Below are 26,158 nucleotides of genomic sequence, written 5' to 3' on the forward strand. Positions count from 1 at the left end.
GATATGTTGGTACTGTCTGTGATGCCATCTATCGATAATCTAGAAACACACTGATTACGAAGTATGACAGAATGTGTTTTAGTGTGTTGTACATCACAAGACTGATTTCATTATCATATTTTGAAATATGGTTATTCTGAAGTGAAGTTTGAAGTAACAGAAAAAAACAAAATGGAAGCGGTGCCTAGATTGCCTATGCTTAGCTTTGACTTGAAAGTGAGCCCGGAATGTGCATCATTTGGACCTCAACTGAAACAGGTACAAAGAATTTAGTATTTACTGCTGTACAAATTGTTTGCTCTTAACTCGCTTAAAAATAGTTTTCTTGTTACATGTAAGGAAGGTTAATGGGTTGAGAGGTTATGAAAAACAGGGAAGAAAATTTTAAGTACCTTTCATAATTACATCTTGTGTGCCATTTTACCCACAGTGGCACATTGAGGGTATGAAATGAACGTCGTGGGTGAGAGGGTAGTAAATCTGTTTCGTGCACAGGATGTCCGAGGTTCTGGTCTCGGCTGTTGTGAGTGAGGTTTTTGGTTGTTATCCTTATTCCTTCCAAACAAATGCTGGGATATTACTTTAAATAGGCTAGGACTTGTGCCTGTGGAATTCATTATTTATTCATTAATCATCATATCTCTGGATGTTGGATAGTATGATCATTCCAAAATTGCTGAAATCACTAACATTTTAGTGAATTTTTATTTTAGTTCTGATTGGTAACTTTAGCACATACGTTTAATCCACCTGTTTAAGATTTGATTGTGGTACATGTTCTTTCCATTTTCATTTTGTAGCCTAGAATGTTGCTGTGTTGGCAGATATTTTGCGGTTTTCGTCCGTCCTAAAAGATGTTGAGCTCCATCTTTCTCATTGTATCGTTCATAATGTGTTAGGGTGGCCACACACGCTCCGGCTTGCCGGAAGGCCTGCCTTCCAAGGTAAAGCCGGGAGGTGAACCTCAAACCTCTGAGAGTCCACACATGTACAGACTTTGTGGCAGGTTTGTGCTCAGTCTTTTTATTCTTCGGTCGATGCTACAACATGTTCAGTGAAGACGACATGATTTTAATCGGTCTTGCTGTTACTTTAATGTTGAAAAAGAAAAGAAAGTTGAAACGTTCTAAGTGGGTCAGAAGTTGGTTAGATGGATCAAAACATTCTCACATAAATTTGTTGAATGAAATTTGATTAGAGCCGACGGACTGGCATAGCTACCTGCGAATGGATGAGGACACATATTTGGAACTGTTAAGCTTAGTTAAAGTGCGAGGATTTGAAGTTCTCGGTGGCTGGTTGAGATGACTAAATGCTACAAGCCTTGACTTTACCCTCGTCTCTGTTCACACACACGTTACGACTTATAAACATTCAGTAAACCTCGAGGCAAGAAATCAAGCTACCGCAGATTTATCGGAGGCTCGGCAAAACCTTCCGGCCAAATTCACCAGACACACTCCGGTTTACCGGAAGGTTTGCCTTCAGGGACGTAAGCCTTCAGCCGTAGTGTGTGTGGCCACCCTTAGGGAAACATACTGTCTCCATCTTCAGTGTTGAAGCATCTTCTCCGCATGACCTACAGCAGCATTAGGTTTTGAAATGGTTTGTTCTTCAACCTCCCTTCTTTCTCTTTGTCCAGTTTTGTCATCCCAATTTCCAGCTTTGTCCAGTTGTTTACAGACAGACTCCAAGTCAAATTTTAGTTTTCTGCCTGCACTTTTGCCAACCTACATTGCTTAGCCTGTGTAAGTCTGGTGATGCAGCAATCTTTATGATGTGAAAAGTAAAATTATTGACTGATTGACTGACAGTAATCGACTCTAAATGAAATGTAGTTTTTATAATTAATGCAGAATGTTATTTATTCCAGTATGTTCGAGATGTTTATCATGAAGACCCAGAAATGTACTCCAATGAAATTCACAGCCTTGAGGGTTTACGCGTAGCGGCTGTATCTGCAGTTCGTGACGTTACAGGGTGCTCGGCTTTGAAGCGTTACTATTGTCAACTTCATTTTCTGCACAGCAGGTTTCCAATGGCCAAGGGTGAAGCTGCTGCAGTTTCTTTTACCTGGTAATTTTTGTTTTTATTCCGACCAAGAGAATATAGGTGGACCAAATAATGAATTTGTAGCTAATTGAAGAATGATGAGCTTAAACATTTGTACACCTTCCCCCCCCCCCCCATTATTGTCAAGAAGAATGAGATGGGCGGAGCATGTGGCATGCATGGATGGGGGCAAGAGGTGGTCAGGAAGCCTGAGGGGAGGAGATGTTGGGGAAACCTAGATGTAGATGGGAGGATAATCTCAGGCGGGATCTATGGGAGATAGGAGTTGAAGGAGACTGGATTTTGTTGGCCCAGGACAGGGCTTTGGTTAAGTCGGTGATGAACCTTCGGGTTCCGTAAGCCATCTGGTTGGTTGGGTCCACTATTTGGGAAGCCTGAGGGTAAGAGACCTCTGGAGTGACCTAGACGTAGATGGGAGGATAATCTCAGGCGGGATCTACGGGAGATAGGAGTTGAAGGAGACTGGATTTTGTTGGCCCAGGACAGGGTCCGGTGGAGGGCTTTGGTCAGTTCGGTGATGAACCTTCAGGTTCGGTAAGCCAAATAGTTAGTTAGTTAGCTAATTGAGGGCCCAGTACAGAAAAGGGTTAGCTCCAGTTTTGGCCAAATTTTAATTTTTCAAACTTCCATGCACGAAACATTCACCTGATATGTTAGTAAAAGAAGCCCAGCACCCATTGGACAGGAGGCTGGGTGGGCCCCAGAGCCAGTCTGGATGCAGAGGCTATAGGAAAAACCCCTCTTACGCTGTTTTTTTGAGAAATTAAAAAGTCACTGTTCATAAAGTATTAATTTTTCAAAGTGTGTTGATATGTATATATCTAACCTTATAAACATTTGTAGCCATGGACTGGCAGTAGTCCCACAGGTACACACATGGTATCCTTAGTTCTGTAGTATTTCAAGTGACTGACTTGCAGAATGGTTTCTGATACTTGCCCCCACGTTTGTTCTTGTGTATCAGGCAAGATGTGCACGTCGCATTATTATTCACTGATGATAACAGAGTTACTGGTAACGATCACATTTTTATATCAGTGTTAGGTTGCATTTATTTGAGTTTGGTTTTATTTATGTTGAATAGTTTTGAATTGATATTAGTTTACTTTGAGGAGTTATAGATCGAGTGATATTATCTGTGATGTGTTACTAGTCGCTTCTAGAGTTGTACAGTACAAGTAAGCCATTATGATTTCACAGGCGTGACATTTACTCAAATACGGTATGCACTCTGGCAGACATACGTTTCGAAATGGTGTCTATCCTGTACAATATTGGAGCGCTACATTCACAGCTGGGTGCTTCGGACAGCAGGGTGACTGCAGAAGGCATGAAACTGTCTTGTACACATTTCCAGTGTGCTGCTTGGGCATTTCAGGTATCCCACTCTGTTTATTATTTGTCCTGTGAAATGCTGAGGCATAATTCTATCTATTAGTAGCTTAACCCCAGTAGCGGGTCATCGCCGCCTCCTCTCGAAGGTTTCTTGGTCTTGAAGTGTGCGTTTATGAGTAGTGAGTGACCAGCCCACTGACTCTGCACAATTTCTACTCACTCCTGATTTGACTGCCAGAGCCATCTAGCAGTGAATCAGGAGCGACTTGGGTGAGAAATGGCTGCTGAATTTTTCTTACGAAACAACTTGTATCATGCTCGTAAGGTTCCTTCACTTGCCATAAATCTAAGACATGGGACTGCCAGCTTTACTTCCCCTCCGAAGGAAGTTGTGCTACAGATTTTTATCACCCTTAAAAATCCATCGACCTCGGCCGGGATCGAACCTGTGAACCTTTGGCCCAGTGGCGAGCAAGCTAACCACTAGTCCACGGAGGGCGACCATTTAGGCAATGATAGTTTATAATCCACAGCACTGAAAGCTAAGTATACATTTGATGCAGCTGACATTCGTTTCTACATTCTACAAGGAAATTAACTTACTAAATGTTACTTTTTTTTTTTTTCTGAAATTCTGTTTTGAAATCATTATTTGAAGAGAGAGTCTGATGTCTCTCCTACCTCATAAGTTTGTGATTCCACTATGTTATTACTGATGGAAATTAAAACGTATGAGGTTGGTGTTACCACTAATGACGTGATGTTCATACCAGATTTTGTGGAAACTGGTCAGTTGGTTAAAAAATCGAAAGTAGGGGACGTTAGACAGATAGTTTAACATACTTTCTTTATATCAAATCTAAAACTTCTTGACGATGGTGAAGAGTCAATTGAATAAAAATTTACTTGGATATTATCCATCGTCTAGTAAATATAAAACGTAAAACGACGTTTCGGAGATGGGACTCTATCTCCGTCTTCAGGTTCCTACACAGTTGGGCCCACTAGATAGAGCTAATCCCTATCTCCGGATCTCCGTCTTCAGGTTCCTACACAGTTGGGCCCACTAGATAGAGCTAATCCCTATCTCCGGACCCAGGGATAGGGATTAGCTCTATCTAGTGGGCCCAACTGAGTAGGAACCTGAAGACGGAGATAGAGCCCCATCTCCGAAACGTCGTTTTACGTTTTTTACGTTTTATTACTAGACGATGGATAATATCCAAGTAAATTTTTATTCAATTGATACTTTCTTTACTTGAGGAGGGAAAATGGGCTAATAAATTGCTCATCAGTGGATGAAATGAACATAAGTAGGGAAGGTTAAGTCTGTAGCTGTTTCATCTTAAACACTGCTGAAAAATTTTGACAAAATTTGGTATTTGTGTGTCTTTGCTGAAAGTTCGTGTTTAACCCGGTAAACTCTTTAATACTGCCATTCTATTTGATCCTAATAAATTAACTGTGTTATTCTGAAACATGATGTCGTATGTTGTATATTTTTGTCAGCATTTTTTTTTACAAGTGCCCTTTTAAATGTACATTATTTAGTATATACAGGTTTCTTAGAAAGAATGTTTGTTCTTTCCATGTAGCATCTGAAGGACACTTTTCTGCAGCCTGCAGGAGTTGATTTGGCTCCTGATGTCACTCAATTCATGTATCACCTTTGCTTGGCCCAGGCACAGGAGTGTATCGTAGAGAAGAGCATGACAGACAACAGAAAGGCAACCATCATTGGTGAGTATCTCGTCTGGAGTGGGGTCCATCAGATGAAGCTAGTCCTCGTTGCACGTTCTAACATGACGGTGCCATTCTTTGAAATGTTGTAAGGTTATGTGTGTCGAATCCGAACACCAAACAACACCGATATAAATTTTTTTCCATAATGTCTGTTTCCAGAGACCTTCAGAACCTCCATCGATTCTTTTGGCTCTTTATGTGTCGTTATTAATGCTTGTAATTTTTTTACAGCCAAAGTTGCTGTTCAGATTGTAGATTACTATAATCTGGCACTCAACACATTAGAGCAGAGCGGCTGTGATGATTCTTCAGTCTCTGATACAGTAGGCTCCAAGATTTATAAGGTAAATTCTTATGTAACACCAAAGAAATAAGAATTGTACAGTTAATTTTTATAGCATGGCATTCGCCAACCTTATTTTGGGCCCATATTACAGCACTACATTTTCAGAGTATCAGAACCTAGATCACACAATGTGTTTGGGTAAGTAAAGAATGTCATATATCCTGAATTATAAATTTAAGTTACTTAAAGGATTTATGACAAAGTTTTCAAATAATAAATGAGAGTGTTGATCTCGGAGCTGCCCTGTATGTTTTTTTAGAAGGTACATTTCCGAAAGTCGGTGCTGCATAGTCTTGAACCCTGGTCGTCTAGTCATAATTATACACATAATGCCTTACCGCCCAGTTTGTCATGGCTTAGTTTTAAGGCTCCTTATGTCTGCATTTGAGCTAATGAAGTTTTAATTATGCCCTTTATTATACTTGACAGAAATGGAAGAGGTATGTAAAGTTCAAAATAGCGTATCATTCATGTGTGTCACTCCTGTACCAAGGACAGCAGGCAGAGGAGCAACAGAAAATGGGGGAGAGGGTGGCATTTTATCAAGCAGCGTCAGAGAAACTGGAAGAGGCAACAAAGCTCTCGAAAGGAATGGACAACATTGAGGTAAATGAAGATCAGTTTTAGTTATAATTGGAATATGATGTAAAAAAATAAGAAACAAGGCAATAAAATCTGACCCTTCAGAGGTCATACTGCCTCCATCATCACCCTGATGACGGAGGCAGTATGACCTCCGAAACGTTGGTTAACATCGACCAGACTACACAGCCCAACAACCCAGAAGACAGAAATCTTAATACTTGCTGCTGTGAAAACCACAAATATTTTATATCGTTTGATGTTCGTGTAATATATGTGGCTTTGGCTAGAGTGTGTAATGGACTGGTGAGAGTACGAGACACGTGACAGCGGCTCTCTTCACGGCTTCTGTCTGTATTGGTTTCCTCATTATGCTACTTTCTTTTTGACAGGCTATAAATGAATCACTTACATTCACAATGGATGTTGTAGAAGGAAAGAAAAAAGCAGCAAAGAATGAAAATGAGTTCATCTACCACGAAGTTGTGCCGGATAGAGACTTACTTCCGAGCATAAAAGGAGCATCTTTAGTTAAAGGGATTCCATTCAATGAGAATGATCCTGAAGTGTCAGGTCCAGACATTTTTGCTCGTCTAGTTCCCATGAAATCACATGAAGCTTCTTCCCTCTATAGGTGGGTTATTTTCATAGTAAAATTATACATAAACATCTCATTTTACAATGTTCAATTAATAAACGCTTTTGCTAATACATTTTAAAATGTGAACAAAATCTACCAGGTTGATCTCTTGTGTTGTGTCTGAAGAAAACATGGTTCAATATGTACTACTGCAAAGTGATCATGTGGTGCAAGGAGGCAGGAATGAAGCTATCTGGGTGTGTCCAACACAGTCATGAGGAGAGGAATTAAAATGTCTGCTCATATTGCACATTTCCGTGGTCGACTGTTGGCGAGTCGGATATTAGGATCATATTGGTTTGTTATCCCATTATGTTTCAGTGAAGAGAAAGCGAAGCTGATGCGGAGAATCGGTGGTATGATAGATGAGAAGGACCAGGAACTGATAACGTTCATGACCTCCCTTCAGCTTGATCAACTGAATATTCACTCATCGTCGAACAGGTTGCCACAGGTAATTTCATAAACTAAACTGGAGTGTTTGGAATTTTACGAGTGCGGTGATCAAAGATGCTAGCGCACCATAATTTCTTGTAGCTAGTTTGTACTCAAATGTTATTTAAAATTTCTGAATCTGCATTTCCTCCTCTCAAACAGATTTTCAAACTGCACAATTTCTGTGATTTTGTGTCCCTTGTTTGGTCTTAACACTCATTTGTAGTGGGTACAGATGTGTAGTTAATACAGCTACTCATCAGTAAAGATGGTGTTTGTTAAGATTAATTCCTTTCTTTGGTCCCGCGTCGTAGCCGCGCAGTCCGAGGCATTATGCTTCGGACCGATGATACGGTATGCACGCTGGTTCGAGTCTCGGGGAAGACATTTCTCATGAGATTTTTGACCGGTGTATGGGACCGGTGCCAACCCAGCATCGTGAGGAAATTGTGGAGCATAATCCAGTCATGGAAACTAGCAATGGCTGGGGGTTCGTCGTGCTGACCACACGTCACCCCCTATCTGATTGGATGATGGTTCACCTCTGCTTAGGCATGTGAACGTGAAGCCAGCAGCCAGCTAGTCGGCTTAGGCTCTCAGAGGGCTGTTACGCCACGGATTATTATTATTAATTCCTTTCTTTGCAGGAATTGGTGGACAGATGTGCAGCTCTTAGTGCCAAACCAAATACCATTCAAAGTCTGGTAGAATCAATGAACAAACTGGCGGACACATATCATGATGTTGAGGGTATGCTGCAAGACATTAAGGAATTAATCCAGGTATCTATAATTGGCTTATACAGAATGGTAGACTTGTTTGTGTAGTCTTTTCCCTTCAGTAAGCCCCCACAGCAAAAAATGTCTGATGGGGTTAAATCTGTGGGCTTAATTATCCAGAGGTCTATTTAACGTAGTACAGTCTGTAGTAAAATTTCAAACATTGTTTCCATTTGAGTGTGGATGTCAGGGGCAGCCACTTTCAGCACGTTATGTGGTGTGATGCAGTTTCACAAGAACTACCTACACTGTTCAATCATCATTGGTGCGTAAATAGTGGTTTTGTTGCTGAAAGTCTTGGGGCCTTTAGGGAGAGGTTCACCGTGTAATATTTCTTCTGACTCCCCATTTCTCTAAACTTCTGATCTGTTCATAATTTAAGACCACTGTACCATTTTCAGAAATATAAACATAACTGCTTTTATAAAACTAATTAATAGGGTTTAGTTATTTTGTATTTTAGCTGTTGGGCTCCTGCTTATACTTGTGGGCAGGCCAAGGTCCTCTGTTTCAGTTACTGCATTTCATGTATGTAAAGTCACGCGGCATCATTACCTTTCATTGTAGCGCGAAGAAGTGAGAGAGAAAGAGTACCAAGAAGTGATGGGAAAGCGTCCGCCTTCGATCGTAGCGACAGACCTCACAAGAGAAGGAAATAAATATCAGGAAGCACATGCCAAGGCATCTGAGTCCAATCAGACTCTTCACAAAGCAATGACACTTCATATTAGCAACCTCAAAGTTTTGTCTCTACCGCTCGATGAGCTTCAGAAACAGATTCCTAGTCTTAGTGATCTGGACTGTAAGTGTTGACAGCACATTCCTACTGTTAGTGTAGTGGACTGCCAATGTTAAAACCTTGTTGAATATTTATCTAAAATATATAAAATCATGCATACAAACAAAACTGTTTACACTTTGAAAAAAAAACACTTATTGCCAAACGCGTTTTGACCTCAAGAGGTCATTATCAGTGGCAAAAACATTAATTCATGGATCTGTCTGTTAAATCGTACAATTCATAAGATGATGCTTTGTCGTAAAGCACTGAGCATAAAAGCGTCGCACTCTATAAAACCATACTTCACGTAATACCACACTGAACGTTTATTTGCGCATGAGTTGGTGTATTATCTGAATTGAGTTACTTAGCTTAATGTCCACTGGCGTAAGTCGGAGGTTTCTGTTGTTGGTCTACGGTGAGCCGTAGCTGTGTTGTCTCTGCCTGGATTGTGAACTTCAATGTTGCTTGGGTATTACTGTCAGTTTTTAAAAAAGTGTGCATGGTTTATAATCCTTCTGACCAACCAGTGTGTACGAAATTTAACTTTGTTTCTGTTTACTACCAGGTCAAATAATGCATTGGAGTTGTGAGTGTTCTGTTCATACGAGGCGCGTCCACAAAGTAAGTTTCCCACTCGTCCCACAGCTAGCAAACCTTATATTGCGCGAAGCGACTGTGCGTACGTGATAGAGCAATGACGTAGCATGGCGCATGCACTAACGGTACTTCCCGAGTTCTCACAGTAGCATCGTTGCAGCTGTTGAAGATGGAGGTTCTTATTCCAGCTCCCGCCGACTGTGAAGTGCGGTCAGTGATAACGCTAGGCCGCACACGGCTCGACGGACAGCAAGTCTCCTGCAGGAGTTCAGCTGGGAGGTGTTTAATCATCCACCCTACAGCCCGGACCTCGCTCCCAGTGATTTCCATCTTTTCCTACACCTCAAGAAATTCCTGTCCGGTCAGCGTCAGCGTTTTGAGAATGACAGAGAGGCGGAGATGGTTGTCACACAGTGGTTCCAATCCCAGGCGGCAGACTTCTACGACACAGGTATTCAAAAGTTGGTCCCACGGAATGACAAATGTCTCAATTCCGGTGGCGAATATGTTGAAAAATAGCTGGACACTTGCTGTATCTGTTGCAATAAATATTTCCATGAAATTGTGTTTTGTTTCTGTAAACGGCCCCAGGGAAACTTACTTTAAGGACGAGCCTCGTATATGATGTTTAGCTTTCTGATAGTTTTATAGATGTAGAATTTTTCTAAAATGTCAAGCATTTTGCCTTTTGAGGGTATTCTTAATACATCCATGATATCTTCAACGATTTTCTTCCGTTAGTGTATCATCCTTTTTATTCTAATGCCTTTCTGCTGATTACATATAAGAAGAGCTGTCTTTCATGAATGCTGATCATAAAGTATGTGGCAGAACCATCTGTTGCTTGGCCTTTATCTTTGATCCATTATGGTTATAATGGTTTCTGATAGGAAATTAAAATTGTAATGTACTATTTTCTCAGGGCATTGCTCATTGTCTAGTTAAAACAAGTGTATGATATTTTGGAGGCAAGTACTTTCTATGTAGTCAGATAAAGGAAGGGCTACCTACTGTGTTTGTTCGTTCCAGAAAGTATTAACCCTGAAGCTAATATATATATATATATATTTTTTTTTTGAATTGGTTGTTTAGCTTCAAGTGATGATGATTCCTCAGTTAGGGAGATGAGACATTTGGTTGCTAAAGTGGAAGAGATGAGGCAGCAGCGAGCAATGTTGTCCACGCAGTTGAGGGAGTCTATCTTCCAGGATGACATTACTCGTCAACTTGTGACGCGAACTGGAGAGTCGCTTGACGCAATATTCAGCCAAGAGTTGCAGAAACACCAGAGATGTGTTAGTATGCAAACTAAGTTATCTTTTATCCATTTGAATTCTAATTGTTTTGTGTTTACCTTATAGTCATCATTTACATTTTCAGAGTATTTTGCTTAGTTTTGCTGTTATGGGTTGTAATAAAATAGAATAATTTTGTTTCCCAGAAGTCTTTATCTTTATTGAGAGTAAAGTCTTATTAATTTTTTATAAGAGGGGCAGGAGCTATCTGAATGCAATGTTTCAGTTTTTTCTCTTCAATTTCTTTACTGATATTATATGGAACTTATTATTGATGAAATCTGTAGTTAATTTTTTTATTTCTTTTATGGTATAGAATGGGTATTTTGCTGTCCCAAGAAATGCATCTGTAGTTGTATGTTGTAGATAAGCCATTGAATTTATGATTACTTTTGCTTGTTGCAGAAATGAAAAAATTGCATTATTCTTAAGAAATAAGAAATGAACATTTGGTCGGAGTATTTGATCAGATTTATAATTGTATTATTAAATGTGCAAATGTTTTGTGGGTAGACATTCTTCTTCCAGGAGACATGTCTGCAAGTATTGGCAGGTGTCCACGAGTTAGTGTGCCTGCTCTAGACTTCTATTGAGCAAGTACCTGGGTTGATTTTCAGCCAGATTACGTACATCCTGGTTGATATTTTTATGGTTTTCTTCAGTATTATTTTATTTATTTATTTAGTGTTCTGTCTGACGACAGGTCCATATGAACAGGATCCTTCCATCCTTTTCTCGGACTGGGACCTGTTCATATACGTTCTTGGCAGATGATCCAGAAGTGGTTTGCCATTGCCTTCTTCTGTGTGTGAATGGAGTAATTGTTGGGAAGCCCCCGGAGGAAAACTCCGTGTTGCCTAGACCACGGCCTTGCCCAACACAAGTTATAAATTCGGGCACCGCCGGGAATCTAACCCGAGACCCCAGGATTACAAGGCCAGCGTTCTAACCGTCAGACAAATGCTAAAATGGCATCTACAGTAGTCACCTTCTTCCAAATTCTTTTGATCATCTTCCTATCTTATTTGACATGTAATCTTTGCATTTGAGACAGCATTATTAAATAACCTAAGAAACCATCAAACAGATACCAACTTTAGTCCGTACGCTGCAACACACATATTTATGACGTATGCCAATGTCAGTGAAAGCTGTCTGTGTAAAATTAACATATATTTCTTGCAATGTTTATTATATTCATGTAAAGTTTGTATATGATTTTATTTATTTATTTATTTTTCAGGTTTCATTAATTGAGCAGAATTTAGCTGCGCAAGATAATATATTGAAAGCATTGACTGAGGCGTATGCACATTATGCAGACAAACGCAAGGCAGTTACTGAAATCCTCCGCAAACGAGAGGCAACATTATCTGCCCTTATATCTTCTTATGATGCCTATGAAGATCTTCTAGCCAAATCAAGTAAAGGCATAGAGTTCTACCGTAAGTTGGAAACAAATGTAAACAAGTTGCTTCAGCGGGTGAAAGGTACATGCAAAGTACAGGATGAAGAAAGAGAACAAATACTTGCGAAGAACAATAAAACAGTTCCCAGTACCCAGACAGTCTCAGAAACAGCTAGTGAATCTCTTGCGCCGTCTTCAGGGGGTCCAAAGCTGAAATACTATCTTCAGAATATGAAACGGGGAGGCGCCACTGGTGTGGGTGGGTATGTGTCAGGGTTACCAAGCGTCACGGCTGGCCAGACGTCGAGTTCGTATTATAATGCGTACAGTCAGGTCCCTGCACCGGTATCCTCACCACAACCATCAAAGTACCATGATTATTCGGGACCAAGCTCACAACTTGCAACTGAGAGTGCAAGCAACCAGCAGTGGGTGCCAGCAATACGCCCTGCCCCCGTTGGTTCAGAAGGCACCAGCGAACATTCTTCTTCCGTAAAACTGGAGCCAAATGAAAGTAAAGCTCCATTGCCGCAGCATGCGTACTCTTATCCAGCCCCAGTTATTTCTATAGATCAGTCTGCAGTGCTAAAGGCACCGGCAGGTTACTCGTCAACAGCGTATCCTGACTACAGCTCCACACAGTATAACTATGCTAATCCTCCTGCTACATGTCCAGCGATTCAGTCTGTTCCTCACGTACATCAGCAGCAAGAACAACTTGCATTTACACAAGGACATGTGAATACTCAAGGTTACAATTATGGCAGCACATCACATGTTCAACAGTATGGTCCCACTGGTCAAGGTCCAGTGTCTAATTACGCAGCTGGAAACATCGTAGTTGCAGGTTCTCCTGGTTCTTACCCCATGGATACTAAACCATACCCAACTCAGCAGACAAATCTGTACGCTACAGAAGTGTCTCATCAGTATCAAGCTGTGCAACCAACATACCAGCAGGTAGGAGGTGTTGTGTATCCATCTGGTACTAACACAGGGTGTGTAAATGTTGATCAGAAGCTACAGGACCCTGGGGTGTATTATGCGACTCCGTCATCACATCAAGGATACGGTGTTGGAACACTGACATCTGTGCATCAAGGCTATCCCACAGCATCAACATACCAAACACCTGTAACCTTGGCAGCCTGCAGTACTCCATTGCAAACTTACAGTGGGATTCCGCAACCAGTACTGCCATCTGCATCCAGCACCCAGTCTGGCTATGCATATGATATAACAAGTGGCACTTTACAGTATGAAAATATTTCTCAGAATGTACAGACTGGTTTTCATGGACAGGCTAATGCACAGACCCATCAGATAATGTGGCACCATCAACCACAAGAATCTACATATGGCACTGCAGTTACTGACGCTTCTGCTGCTTTAAATTCAGCACCGTATTATGGTTCAGAATTTGATCCAAGCACGTCTGCTATTTCTCTGCCTGGTGGATCATCTTCTGAAGTATCTCTAAGCAACCAGCAATATTACGGCAGCATACAACAGAAGTATCAACAGTTCCAGCATCCTTATTCATATCCTGGAGCATCCAATGGTTATAGTTTGCAACAGACCGCAGAAATTCAACCAAACATCAATGCTGATGCTTCATCCTCTGAATTCCAGTATATGGCGGCAACAGGGGCTTCTTGTTATACCAATGCTGGCAGTTACATTACGTCACAGACTTGCTCATCGCAGACCTCGGTAGATGGACATACATTTGCTACCCAATACAGTGAAAACCAAGGAATTTCAGACTGTGAGACCCCAGTGTATTCGCAAGCCTCATATTACTCATTGCCATATGGATATCAATATGATGCAGAAGCTGCAGCTGACGAACCAGAGAGTCCTATCCATGTACAGCAGAGCAGTTACGCCAGCAGCACAGTCATGAATCAGACGCCACAAAGTCCAATGACGTACATGCAAGCTCGTGGGCAAAATAACAGCACAACTACCACATATAGTCAACAAGGAGGAAGTTCTGTGTCTTCAAGTTCTGTTCAAGCCGTCAAATGCGATGAAAGTGAAAATATGTCATTGTCAAATGTAGACTTGTTAGCAGGGCTTGATTTTTCCCTAAATCAAGCGCCGTTAGTGCCTCAGCAACCCGTTCCAGAAAAAGATGAGGTTCACACTAAATCGGTGAACTCGAACACCGAACTGGTAACTTCTCCTCCCAGCAGTAAGAACGTTCCTACCGCAGCAGCTGTAACAAAAACAGATTTGTCTTCAGAAGTGTCAACTTTGGTACGTGATAGAACAGTGCCAACATTACCAAAGACTGATGGCCCGCAAGTTGAGGAATACAATAATCAGCAGATACTGGTGTCAAAACTGACACTGCCTAAAACTGACACAAGCCAAGAAGAAGGAAAATTAACACCAAAAGCGTTTGGTAAAGATCCATATACGGACCCTGATGCACTGAATCAGTTTGTTCAAGAAGTGGGGAAGTACGAAAAGTTTGTCGATGGACTGACAACAAAAACATTAAACGGACCAACACCACTTGACATGAAATGGAAGGAGTTGCTTGAATTGCAGGTATTTTTTTTTACTCGTTCTTTGGTTGTGTGGTGGGGGATCTTCTGTTTGATCTATCTGTCATGGATATCAGTCAAATTTGGGTTGGGGTGGGGTTGCGCTATCAGTTGTGTGGTGAATTTAATTTCAGTTTGTATTGATCCAAAATAACGCGCATCAATATGTGATACCACAAAATACGAGGAAAATTATCCCAATGGCTCAGTTTAGTGTGAATAAGTTTGCAGCAGTAGATTTGTATCTGCAGTAGTAATAGTTCTTTATCAGTTATAAGCAAATATTGAGACCTATGAGCTGCCTAGAGGCCCAGAGCTTATTGACAGACCCATCTGAGTAGGTGTTACCCCTGTTTTCATTTAAAACATCCAACTTCTGAAACGCTGTGTCTTTACAGATCCCAGATGATAGACAAAATCCAGAGATCTTGTAATAATATGAAAATAATTACATTCCTGTATTATCTTTACTCTTCCCGCGCTGTAGCCGCATGGTCTGAGGCATCATGCTTCGAACCGGTGAATACGGAATGCGCGCTGGTTCGAGTCTCGGGGAAAGAAATTTCTCGTGAGATTTTCGACCGGTGTATGGGACCGGTGCCAACCCAGCATCATGAATAAATTGGGGAGCTACAATGAGTAGCGTAATCCAGTCAGGAAAGCTAGCAATGGCTGGGGGTTCGTTGTGCTGACCACACGTCACCCTATATCTGGTTGGATGATCGTTCACCTCTGCTTAGGCATGTGAACGTGAAGCCAGCTAGTCGGCTTTGGCTCTCACAGGGCTGTTACGCCATGGATTATTATTTTATTATTATCTTTACTTCCAGGAAATAGATGCTCATAAACGTAGCATTTCCGTAGCACGATGTTATCCAATGAAGAACCGATTTTCTGATATTTTGCCATATGATCATTCAAGAATTGAACTTCCTTCAACAAAGGATGATTACATCAATGCTTCATACATCAAGAATTTGACACCCCTGACGCCTCCATTTATCGTTACGCAGGCGCCATTGCCGTCAACTTACACCGACTTTTGGACAATGGTGTGGGAGCAACAAGTTGAAGTGATAGTCTGTCTTCTAAATGATTTGGAGGTAAAGGGAACATTCTGACGCATTTAGACTTGGTGAGGATTCTGATGCAGTGCAGGGTTTGGGATTTGTTAAGGTGGTTTGTGTGGCAATGTAATATTAACTCTTTAGTGTCCGAAGATTTCTGTCTTCTGGGTTGTTGCGCCGTGTAGTCTGGTCGATGTTAACCAACGTTTCAGACGTCATACTGCCTTCGTCATAAGGGCGATGAATAGCGTCCATCTGCTTCAATAGTCTTTAGCTCTTGATTTCTGTGTTTATGGATTTCCCCTGTAATCATGGATTATTTCTTTAAATGCCATCAACCATTTGATCTTTGTAATGGTGAAGTGTGGTGTTTTCTTTGCGGTACAGACTGAATTCTTAAATATCGTTTAAAAGAGCTTCCACTTCAACGGGTTAATAGAATCTGGTTTTGGCAACAACTTAAGAAGTATTCACTGATATGCAGTGCTGATGTTGAAGGTGCATTCAGAAATGTTTTTAAAATGGTACCTGGAACACAAAAGTAGTCTGATAAATTTCCATCTTGGTCTGTATCGTTTAGTTTGCTATAAAAGCCTGCCATTCCCCACAATCGAGTTTTTTTTTGATCCATTGATAAATGCTTCAGTATTTTACACATTAGGCCTTGCAGGACTGTAAAGAATAAATTCTGTTCCTAACTAACGCAGGTACCCATTTTTTTTTTTGGAGTTCGTTTAGTAACTGCAATATTTATTTGTATGACAAATTTTTGTAAAATTGATATTGATCAACTATAAGTCTTGTTGTCCCTCCATGAGCACAATGCAAAATTCTGATGACGTTGCATAGTCAGTGGAAGTTTTTTTTCAAGTTATTTTTAGGCTGTATACCATATATTGTATTCAATTTTTTTTTGTACATAACAAATGTTTTGTAGCGATAGCAAAGCTGCTTCTTATTTTGGTGGTTTCTTAGTTTTATGAATTACACTTCATGCGTAAGTTCTCAAAATCCTCTTGTATTCATGTCGTGGATCTGTGTTGTAGTTAATGTTTGTATTAATTTATAAAACTGTCGCACTAACATTATCTTCCTGTTTGGTTATTTCTTCATTATAGTTGGAGGGTCAGATATACTGGCCATTAGAGAAAGGTCAAGAATTGGCTATGGGAAAAATGAAACTCACTTTGCAGAGTTCAAATACTCGTTCTCATTGGATTGAGAGGATTGTGTCTGTGTGTGCAAATGAGTCGAGGACAACAAGAGTCATTGTTCACCTACAATTCACTGCATGGCCTGGCAGGTAAGGTGGTTTGACTAGTTACACTTGTAAGTACTTAATAAGTCTGGAAGTCAATATATAATAAAAGGGAATTTCAGTGGAAACCTCCCTGAAGTTGAATACCAAATACCAATTTGGTTGAGTCACGCAAGCATCCAGCTGACACACAAAACACTAATTTATCCTACCTGAGAAATTTCCGTATCTGCCGTTTTACTTTCATTGACTTCGTGAAATTAACGTGAAAGATGTGTGTTACGTATTATTTTTAAAACTGTTGTGTGTTGTGTGATGTAACCTTTATAGTGTGTGCATTGCATAAATCTGTCACTAAAGTACACGCAGACTTTATTCATCCATCACCAGGTGCTTATCATTTGTTTCCTTTCACTGTCATGGAGTCGTGCAGAGTGTAGCAGATGTGAGTAGTGTTGCCGTTCAGCACTGTGTTCACCTAGTGGCATAATTGTACGAGGGTGAGTCAAATGAAAACCGTAATTTTTTTTTTAAATTTAATTTATTGAGTGAAAGCGGTACACAACTATATCATTTTTCTACATAGTCTCCATTTCGTTCAATACAGGCCCTCCAGCGTTTACGAAGTGTATGGATTCCTCTAGAAAAAAATTGTTGTGGTTGTCTGCGCAACCACTCATGCACCGCCTGCTGTATCTCTTCGTCAGAACGGAACTTCTTTCCTCCCATCGCCTCTTTGAGTGGCCCAAACATGTGGTAATCACTTGGGGCTAGGTCTAGTGAGTATGGCGGATGTGGAAGACACTCAAAGTGCAAGTCTTTGATTGTTGCAACTGTTGCACTGGCAGAGTGGGGCCGAGCATTGTCATGTCAAGGGCACCTCTAGTCAAAAGTCCACGTTGCTTTGATCTGACTGCAGGTCGAAGATGATTCTTCAAGATTCTTCACTGATCAAAAAACGAATTACAGAACGTTGTTCCTCTTTCGTGCACGTAACTAGTGGAGCAGCCATTTTCAAATTGGCACTGTGATGGCGATATGTTTGTCTGCATTATACTACCACCTATAGGATACTCTTTATAGCATTGGTAACATGTCTGCCAACTTATAGGACAATGGCACGATATTTTGAATTTTTATCTCAGTTTTACGGTTTTCATTTGACTCACCCTCGTAAGTTCACAAACGTGAGACACTTGTTTGTTGCCTCACAGGTCTTGTTATTATTGTGTCTATTGTGAGCTCTTTACAGTATTTTCTCCTGCATCTGGCATCTTGCAGAAGTCCCCAGTTCTATTTCTCACCAACACTGGCCTTTTACTTTACGGTGGGATAACCGTTGTGAAGTAGGGTATAAAAACACTCAGTGGACTTGATTCTTTGTTAATGCTCACAGCCTCTCTTTGCTCAGTACTCTCTCACGTCCAGTAAGTTTGTTGATATCGTTATTATACTGAGTTCTTCTCGGACTACCAGACGTGACCTTATTGTTCTCTGCACACTGTTGAAGTTTCACATCTCAGCAAAATTGGCCTGTTTTTGATTTTTCTGCGGTTCTACTTTTGCTTCATTATCTTACACTTTGCTGAGTCAGTGTAAGCTGCTGTCTCCATTTCTGAAAGTCTTTCTGCTTTTCCAATTTATACTTCAGATTCATAGTAAAAGAAACATGTCGCAGTATTTATGAAACTCACTGTTCTATGCAGTCGAAGAAAAATGTGGGCATTTTAGGCTTCGTCTCGTTAAAAACCTTTAAGAAGGTGGAAGGGAACAGTTCAGTCGGCCTGCCATGAGAGGGCTACGAAATTAGCACAGGTACAGTTTGACCATAACGGACACTGGCATAAAGCGATAAAGTATTATGTATTTTAATTTTAGGGGAGAAACACGTTTTTGAATGGATTCACAACTTTATATATGAAACATATTTTTCTGGGCTAATCTGTGTTATGTCTGCACGAGTAAATTTCTTGTTTCATAATTTTTGAGTCGAGCGAGTAAAAATATGTGCGTTATTTTACATAAAGACACATCTGTTTTATTTAAATGCCTGGAATGTAATCTGGCCACCGAGTAGTCCGGTAGCTGTATAAATTTTGTCAGTTGATTGTTTTTGTTTCAGTTCATTCCCAGCATCTCCAGGACCATTCCTGAGTTTTGTGTCAGAGACATTAAACTTTTACTCCCAGCAGCGAAATGCTTGCCATCCCGTGGTTGTTCACTGCTTGTCAGGAGTGGGACGTACTGGCCTGTTTTGCCTTGTGACAGCTGCTGTTTGTGATATTCAAGCGGGACGTGGCCTGTTGGACTTGGTGATGACTACCGCTTGCATGAGCACTCATAGAAAGGGCTCTCTGAGGGACAGAGAACACCTTAAATTTGCGTATCAGGCCGTACTGTATTATGCCCAGGATTTGCTTATGAAACGTGAGTGGGAAGTTATCAGAATTTTGTCGTCATGGAAAGTGAGATAGGATTGAATATGATGATAGAACAGATACGGTTCAGTGTAGGTATGGTACCAAGTCCCTAGTGTCCTTACATTTATGAAACAGCTTGCAAATTTGAGTATATTTTGTCTTGGTAACATTAGCCCAGTGCCTTCATACCATACGCATTAGTTTTGCAACATTTCTGCAAATGATCCTGAATTAAATGGTAGTAAGCTTTCCCTGAATTTAACCTGCTTTTAATTTCCTTGTGAATGTTATTTTGATTTGTTAGTCATTTCCAGGTATTTAAACTTTTCAACACTTTTAGAGGATTTATTAGCTTTTTTTCCTGCACGCTGATGATGAGACATGAACTTGAATTTAGTTTTCTGTGCATTTACTTATAGATAGATCTCCATACTAATATCTAATAGAGCCTCAGTATTTTTCTTTCTATTTTTTATGCTTTTTTACCCCTAAAAAAAATCACCATGTGCGTAGAAGAGAAGCTGATGTATACAGTTCATTTTTATTCAGGTTGCAGGAGACAGCTTCCAGATATTGAGTGTTGCTGAGAATTTGTTGAAAAATCAATTCCAAACACCTGATAAGTGGTTAGGTGGGAGGATAACATGTTATCACCATGGAAACTTAGCATGTTATGAAATGTTACACAGGCCTTTGGACTCTGGCAGATTATTTGGAATGACCTAAGTAATGGTGAATGAACTTGGAATGCTGAGGTCTCAATATGCCAGGTCACTATCTTCCCATCTTATTCAAAGATACACAACATATGTAATTGAAAGAGTGTCATTAAATTATCTAAAATCAGTGTCATAAAATCTTATCTTGGGGAATGGCTGTGTCGCAGGACATATATGAAAGGGACACAGAAGTGTCAATTTGGTTATCACTTTCCTAAGCCTGAAGTTTTTCTGCCTCCTGCTATGACTGTTCACCGCTCCGCTGATCAATGTTGCTTCCTACATTCCGTAAGTTTGCCCTTCTGATTCACTGTACTTTCATTCAGTTGCCCTTTTAGGTGGTAACAGACAAGTTTATTTCCTAGAAGGGTAGTTCAGCTGTACCATGTTGGCTATAATTCTTACTTCATGCATTATATCTTGAGACGTAGAGCTGTGATGACATGTTGCATGTCTTGCAGAATGATATGTGATATCAAGAAAGATTTCGAAGATTTCTGTCTTCTGGGTTGTCGCGTTGTGTAGTCCGGTCGATGTTAACCAACGTTTCAGAGGTCATACTGCCTACGTCATCAGGGCGATGAATATGCCAATAAACCTAGCCCCACACACCCTATTAGCATATTCATCACCCTGATGACGGAGGCAGTATGACCCCTGAAACCTTGGTTAACATCGACCAGACTACACAGCGCAACAACCCAGAAGACAAAAATCTTCATACTCACCGCTGTGAAAACCTCAAATCTTACATAAGAAATATTTCCATGTTTTTGTTGATCTGTTCTCTTATGAATCAGCCCATTTTCTGATACTTATGTGTGTTTCTGGGTATTTTATAAGATTTTACAAAGGAAACTCTCGCAGGAATTATTTTGTTTACTGGCAGGTTAAGTATTAAGCAGAATTTTGCTAGGAAGTGGAAGGTAGTTAATATTCATAAGTTCTTACAGGAGCAGAAATGTAAGTATGTGTGGTCCAAATTTTTACCAAGTGATGTTAACTGTACTCAGACTTTGCTTTTGCTGATGGTATGAATGTCTGACGTGCTTAACATGATACTGTCCCTCCCAGGGGGTATCCTGACAAGCCGTTCCACGTTTGATGACAAACGGAGCCGAGGGGGGAAGTCTCATACACGACACCCTTCAGAAGATTTCCTGCTGGGTCCACCTACCGATCTTAGTCACCTTCAGTCAGGAATCGAGAAAATGGGGTTAGGTAGCTTTCGCACTATTGCATCAATAATGTACATTATTTCCCAGTCAGTAAGTCTTGTTGCATGATTGCATTCATATTCATTTGTAAGATGCACCAAATGTGTCTGGTTTATTGGTTGTATTTACTATTATTTTGTAAAATTGTACATAGACAAATGAAGATTTAGGAAGGGCTAGGCCAATGAAGTGGACAGTGCATCTTACATATGATTGATCACAAAATTATTCTTTGAAATATGTAACTTCTTTTGTGTTACGTTTGACAATTAGATATCGTAAACAAAATAATTCATGTTTGTGAAGTTTGATTCAGCAGTTAGGTTCTGCATTTTGTAGCATATTGGTGGCTTGTGAAATTTCTGTAATAGAACTTTTAAGTAATATCCTTTCTTAACATACCAGTATGTAACATTATTAATTCCCCTAAGCTACATAGCGCAGCAAAATATTCACTTGGTGATAGTCATGTGCAGTTCAAAATATCTGCTGTCGGTAGCTTCTTTTAAGTTAGGTTATGGTTCAGAAAAATGTGTGGAGCAAATTGTTAAGCATTCAGTCTGTGAGCTGGGAAATATTGTATTCTCTTGCTACAAATTTAACAACTAAATGTTGCATGTTAGAAGGAAACTGAGTACTGGCCATGCCAAAGCCGTAGATGCTTTATGCTATCCTTGCAATGAAAGTGTATGTAGTTTTTTTTAAAAAAATTTTTTTGGCACTAATTAAAATCTTGTCATATTTATTCAGTAAATCATTATTCAGCAGAAGGCTCTCTTCATTTTAATTTTTGTACTCAAACTTGTGATATTAAATAATAAACTAACTTAATTATTTTAATATATTTGAACTTTGAATGTACCAGAGTAATTATTTATTTTAGGGTGCATTCAGCGAAAAATAACTTCTGTATTTGTTTGTTGTTAAGTTGTGAGAAGGTTGCCAATTGATGTAGTGTGAATCTGTGCCTTGGAATTGTGCTGTCTGAATTGGTACTTTGTACCATTTTAAAACAAAGTTTTATAATTTTCTGGCAGATATGAACTTCAGTATGTCTCATACAAGAAGCTTTCAGTTATCTATATATAGATATGTGATTTGTTTCTTTTATATATATATATATATAAATATAAAGTTCTCCTTATAAAAATTTGATATAGCTTAATTAATTTTACATTTTTTTCAATTTTTTTAATATATTCTGTGCTTATGCAACCATCAAACAAATTTAGTTACCAGTATTTATGTTCATTACATAAAGTCAGTAGAATTAAGACACTTTTGAAATGTGCTTTAATCTCTCTCCTGCTGTAGCAGTTCCTGTTTTCTGCTATTTGTTGCCATGCTCAGATGTTGCTGTAGTTAACGCTTTTCACAGCTGTACAGTTTTAACTGTTTGAAAATTGTGCACTAAAGAAACAGGACCGTAGCACTAAGAGTAAAAGTATGTGTACTTAGGTGAGTTTTAGCTTGTGCATCTAGGCTGTTAATAATCTCTTCGCTGATATGCCGGACACCTTTATTTATTGGGCATAAAATTATTTTATAAATGAAATATATAGAATTAATTACAGACAATCTCCAGACATCTAATTAGTAAGTTGCTACTTTCAAGTTATTCTTAAATACAGCCTAAATATGCACATGAAACACATTGGCATGTTGCGCATTGGGAACCTCCAGACTGTGATTTCATTCTGAATTACATTGTACTTTGTGCGCATTTAACATCGTAAATAAACGAATAGATGAAAGAAAATTAAAGGAACAAGTAACCAGATTCTATAAAATCGAAATAGGAACGGAATCCTGTAAAGTGAGAATTTGTTAATAGGGATTTCATTGTCATTTATGCCTTTCACACAATCTATTTAATTCCTTTTTTTTTTTTATTTGATATCCACAGTTGCAGCAAACAGCAACAGCAACAGCAGTGATTTGAAGCATGGAGGAGCAGTGCAATATGAGGCCACTGGAAATAGGCAGAGTAGCAGCAGCAGCAGTAGCGGCAGAAGCACTTCCAGCAGTATAGTTGGGTCACGTAGTTCTTCCCCAAGTTCCTGTCCATCTGGTCTGATGGTAGACCCAACGCAGTTCAGTCTCAGTACGGAAGTAATGACATTTAGGCCATCCAAGAGGTTTACTAAAGAGAGTTTTACTTCCAAAACAAAAGGAACAAGTCTGAAACTGACGCGGGAGAACCCCGATGATCCATTGAGCCAGCTCGATCCATTGTGGCCTCTGAAAAGGCATTGATTTAAGCTCATGGCTAATATTTTTACTTTGGTAAGAGGAATTGCAGGTAAAAATAATTAACCGTGTATTTTATCAGGTTGTTTGGAATACGATAATTTGTTCACCCTGTTTATAATATGGCAATGTTTTACAGTTTATAAGAATGGTACGTGCAGTTTTTTTATAACATATGTAGTTACAGTTCAGGTGTGTATCACAGTTTCAGTTATTGGTGTTACAAAATATGGACATAATTTTGTGTTAGAATGTACAAAATAGTGGTATTGATGTAACAGTGCGCTGTTGTCAAAATTCCTTTTAAGAAATATTGATCTTTTGTAGTCTTGTAATTTCAAATTGTTGTATTTATGGAAGTATTTTGATCCTATTGAACTCCTTCATGTCATGAAAATGTAGTCGCTCATTTCATTTTAACATTCAGGTTGTAAAACGACCGAAGTATTTTATTCGATATCTCTGCTACTGCTGTACAGTATAATTTACGAAGTTGCAAACAGATTCCTTGCTTTATAGAATTATAGTGTAATTTCATATTCTTGCATTCAGAACGTTTTGTTCGCCGCATTCATGTCGGCCACATTTCACGTGTATGTCAATGCTGGTGTTGCAGTTTGTTACACTTCCGTTCATCTGATGTTACCACTCGTCGGTTGGCCCACCCGTCGTAACAATTCGAATGGCATATGTTAAATATTGCCTCAGACTAATTAGAAATAGCTTTGACTTGTCGAGGGGGGCAAGAAGGGTGAAAGGCAGCTTTTTTTGTCAGATGTTATTAAGCAGATCGACTGATCGTTTACCCGGCCCTAAAGGTTGAGTAACTTCCTCTGCCTTACATACAATTCAGTGTCCCACTGTGATGTGTTGCTGCAGGATGAACATGTTAAGAGTAAAATTTAATTTATGAAATTTTGACTTCAGATAATGTATAAGATATTGTAGATGCGTCATATTGTGATTTATTTAAATAGTATTAAAAATATATTAAAATTGGTCATCAATCACAATATAAGATAATTAAAAGATTAAAATATCATTTTACGTTCCTTATCGAGTACTCGATTTACATGTGGAATATTTACGACATGTTTCGGTTATATATAGCCGTCATCAGGTGTTATGTTATAAACTTTTTAACTGAATTACTGATTTTTTAATGATTTTGACGGCTATATATAGCCGAAACATGTCGTAAATGTTCCACATGTAAATCGAGTACTCGATAAGGAACGTAAAATGATATTTTAATCTTTTAATTATCTTATATTGTGATTGACGGCCAATTTTAATATATTTTTAATACTATTCAGATAATGGCTTTAAATGTTCAACTGAGTATTATCAGTGGCATATAAAGTTAAAATTATAACAAAAAAGAGGTAATGATGCTTTTCTTTCTGCGTCTAGAATGATGCGGTATGCGATTATAAAAAGCACAGGAGTATGAGTTGGCAATAATGTTCTTACTAAATTCAGAACAACTTCAGTATGAAGTGACCATTTATACTGTGATATGTACGTCTGTAGTTTTAGAACATGTTGCAATTGTGTTACAAGTAATATCAAGCTTGTCCTGCATATACTTGACCTTGGCACTAGATGGATGTAAGTGGTCTGCATCATCGCCCAGGCATGCTTTCCCGTAGGGGAAGGACCCGCAGTACCCATTGAGTAGGAGTCTGTGTTTCCTCATGGCTGGTCTGGGCACAGGTTGGAAGAAAAATCGTTTGCTGCTCCTGCTGGGGGTTGAACCCCAGTTGTCCAGTCTATAGTCAGACATTACTGATACTGACTGAACTACCCTAGCTTCTGTCTTTTAATTATTTTTTTTTATATATATGTAAAACCCTTGCAAATTATAGACACCATTTTTCATACATGATATATTTATTAGTAATGATAATGAAAGTTCGTACTATGCTATTATTTTCACAATTTAAAAAAAAGGGACATAATTTGACTTTATTATCAGGACGTGTTTAGGTAAACAATAGAAGAGTGACTCACTCTGACAATGATATAGATTGTCTGTCACACTGCTGCTGCCCAAGTTAGAAATGCCTGCTTTCTTTCTACTTGAAGTTGAAGACATATCAGCGTAGTTGCAGTGTCAAATACTACTCTGTGTTGTATTGTTATATCTGCATTGTGAAAAGAAGCCATTTTCCACAGCAGCGTATACGAGTAATTTTTGCAGCCCTCGTCATTCCTGTGTGTAACTTGTAACCCGAGAACTGGCTGTTGTTGGATGTTATTTTCAGCCACATTAACTAAGCTGACATACTTTTAGCCAAGAAAGTTGTGATCTTTTAGGTTAAAAATGTAATGCGCTGTATTAATCATACAGGAATGCAAGATTTAAACTCCCATACTATTAGGCTGCTGGCTGGAGTTCAGTTCAGGGGTTAATAGTTTAAGTGATACATTGGTATCACACGTGGCCACCTGGACTGTATGTAAGCCATGACACGTGTTTGATAAATATTAATATTATATGAAAATCCCAGCAAATATTAAAACTGCAGTGTGCAAAGTTACAACCTTATGGGTAAAAAGGGGTTAGGGGAACCAAAGAGACACAAAATATGATATGTATAATTAATGATTAATAAACATGGAAACATTGATGTTGGTGTTTATTGGGATTAT

The 26,158-nt window shown here is 39.4% G+C and overlaps 1 protein-coding gene across 3 annotated transcripts; it reads left to right on the plus strand.

Annotated features, from left to right (window-relative positions):
• Window positions 1–26,136, plus strand: mop (tyrosine-protein phosphatase non-receptor type protein myopic). Of its 3 annotated transcripts, none has more exons than XM_022060609.2 (17): window positions 2–258; window positions 1,874–2,076; window positions 3,274–3,451; window positions 5,004–5,148; window positions 5,383–5,495; window positions 5,927–6,103; window positions 6,472–6,713; window positions 7,041–7,173; window positions 7,802–7,936; window positions 8,501–8,735; window positions 10,407–10,609; window positions 11,853–14,576; window positions 15,403–15,675; window positions 16,758–16,942; window positions 19,020–19,324; window positions 21,111–21,257; window positions 23,160–26,136. In XM_022060609.2, exons 1-17 carry the CDS (start codon window positions 172–174, stop codon window positions 23,507–23,509), a joined length of 5,835 nt encoding a protein of 1,944 aa, XP_021916301.2. In that variant the 5' UTR covers window positions 2–171; the 3' UTR covers window positions 23,510–26,136. The 3 variants fall into 3 exon arrangements, with proteins under 3 accessions (XP_021916299.2, XP_021916301.2, XP_021916300.2); XM_022060608.2 differs by having other exon boundaries at window positions 21,111–21,252; window positions 23,160–23,333; XM_022060607.2 differs by lacking the exon at window positions 21,111–21,257 and having other exon boundaries at window positions 1–258.
• The last annotated feature ends 22 nt before the right edge of the window (window positions 26,137–26,158 follow it).

The sequence above is a fragment of the Zootermopsis nevadensis genome, unplaced genomic scaffold (assembly GCF_977971745.1).
Source record: "Zootermopsis nevadensis isolate Lab colony 2312 unplaced genomic scaffold, Znev_1.0 Znev_ptg000050l, whole genome shotgun sequence".
Taxonomy (NCBI): domain Eukaryota; kingdom Metazoa; phylum Arthropoda; class Insecta; order Blattodea; family Termopsidae; genus Zootermopsis; species Zootermopsis nevadensis.

Excerpts from the sequence above, each read along its gene's own strand:
- mop (XM_022060609.2), top strand. The coding sequence starts at position 172 with ATGGAAGCGGTGCCTAGATTGCCTATGCTTAGCTTTGACTTGAAAGTG. Across the intron at positions 6,104-6,471 it reads AAGGAATGGACAACATTGAG|GCTATAAATGAATCACTTAC; the intron begins GTAAATGAAGAT and ends TCTTTTTGACAG. Across the intron at positions 16,943-19,019 it reads TTCACTGCATGGCCTGGCAG|TTCATTCCCAGCATCTCCAG; the intron begins GTAAGGTGGTTT and ends TTTTTGTTTCAG.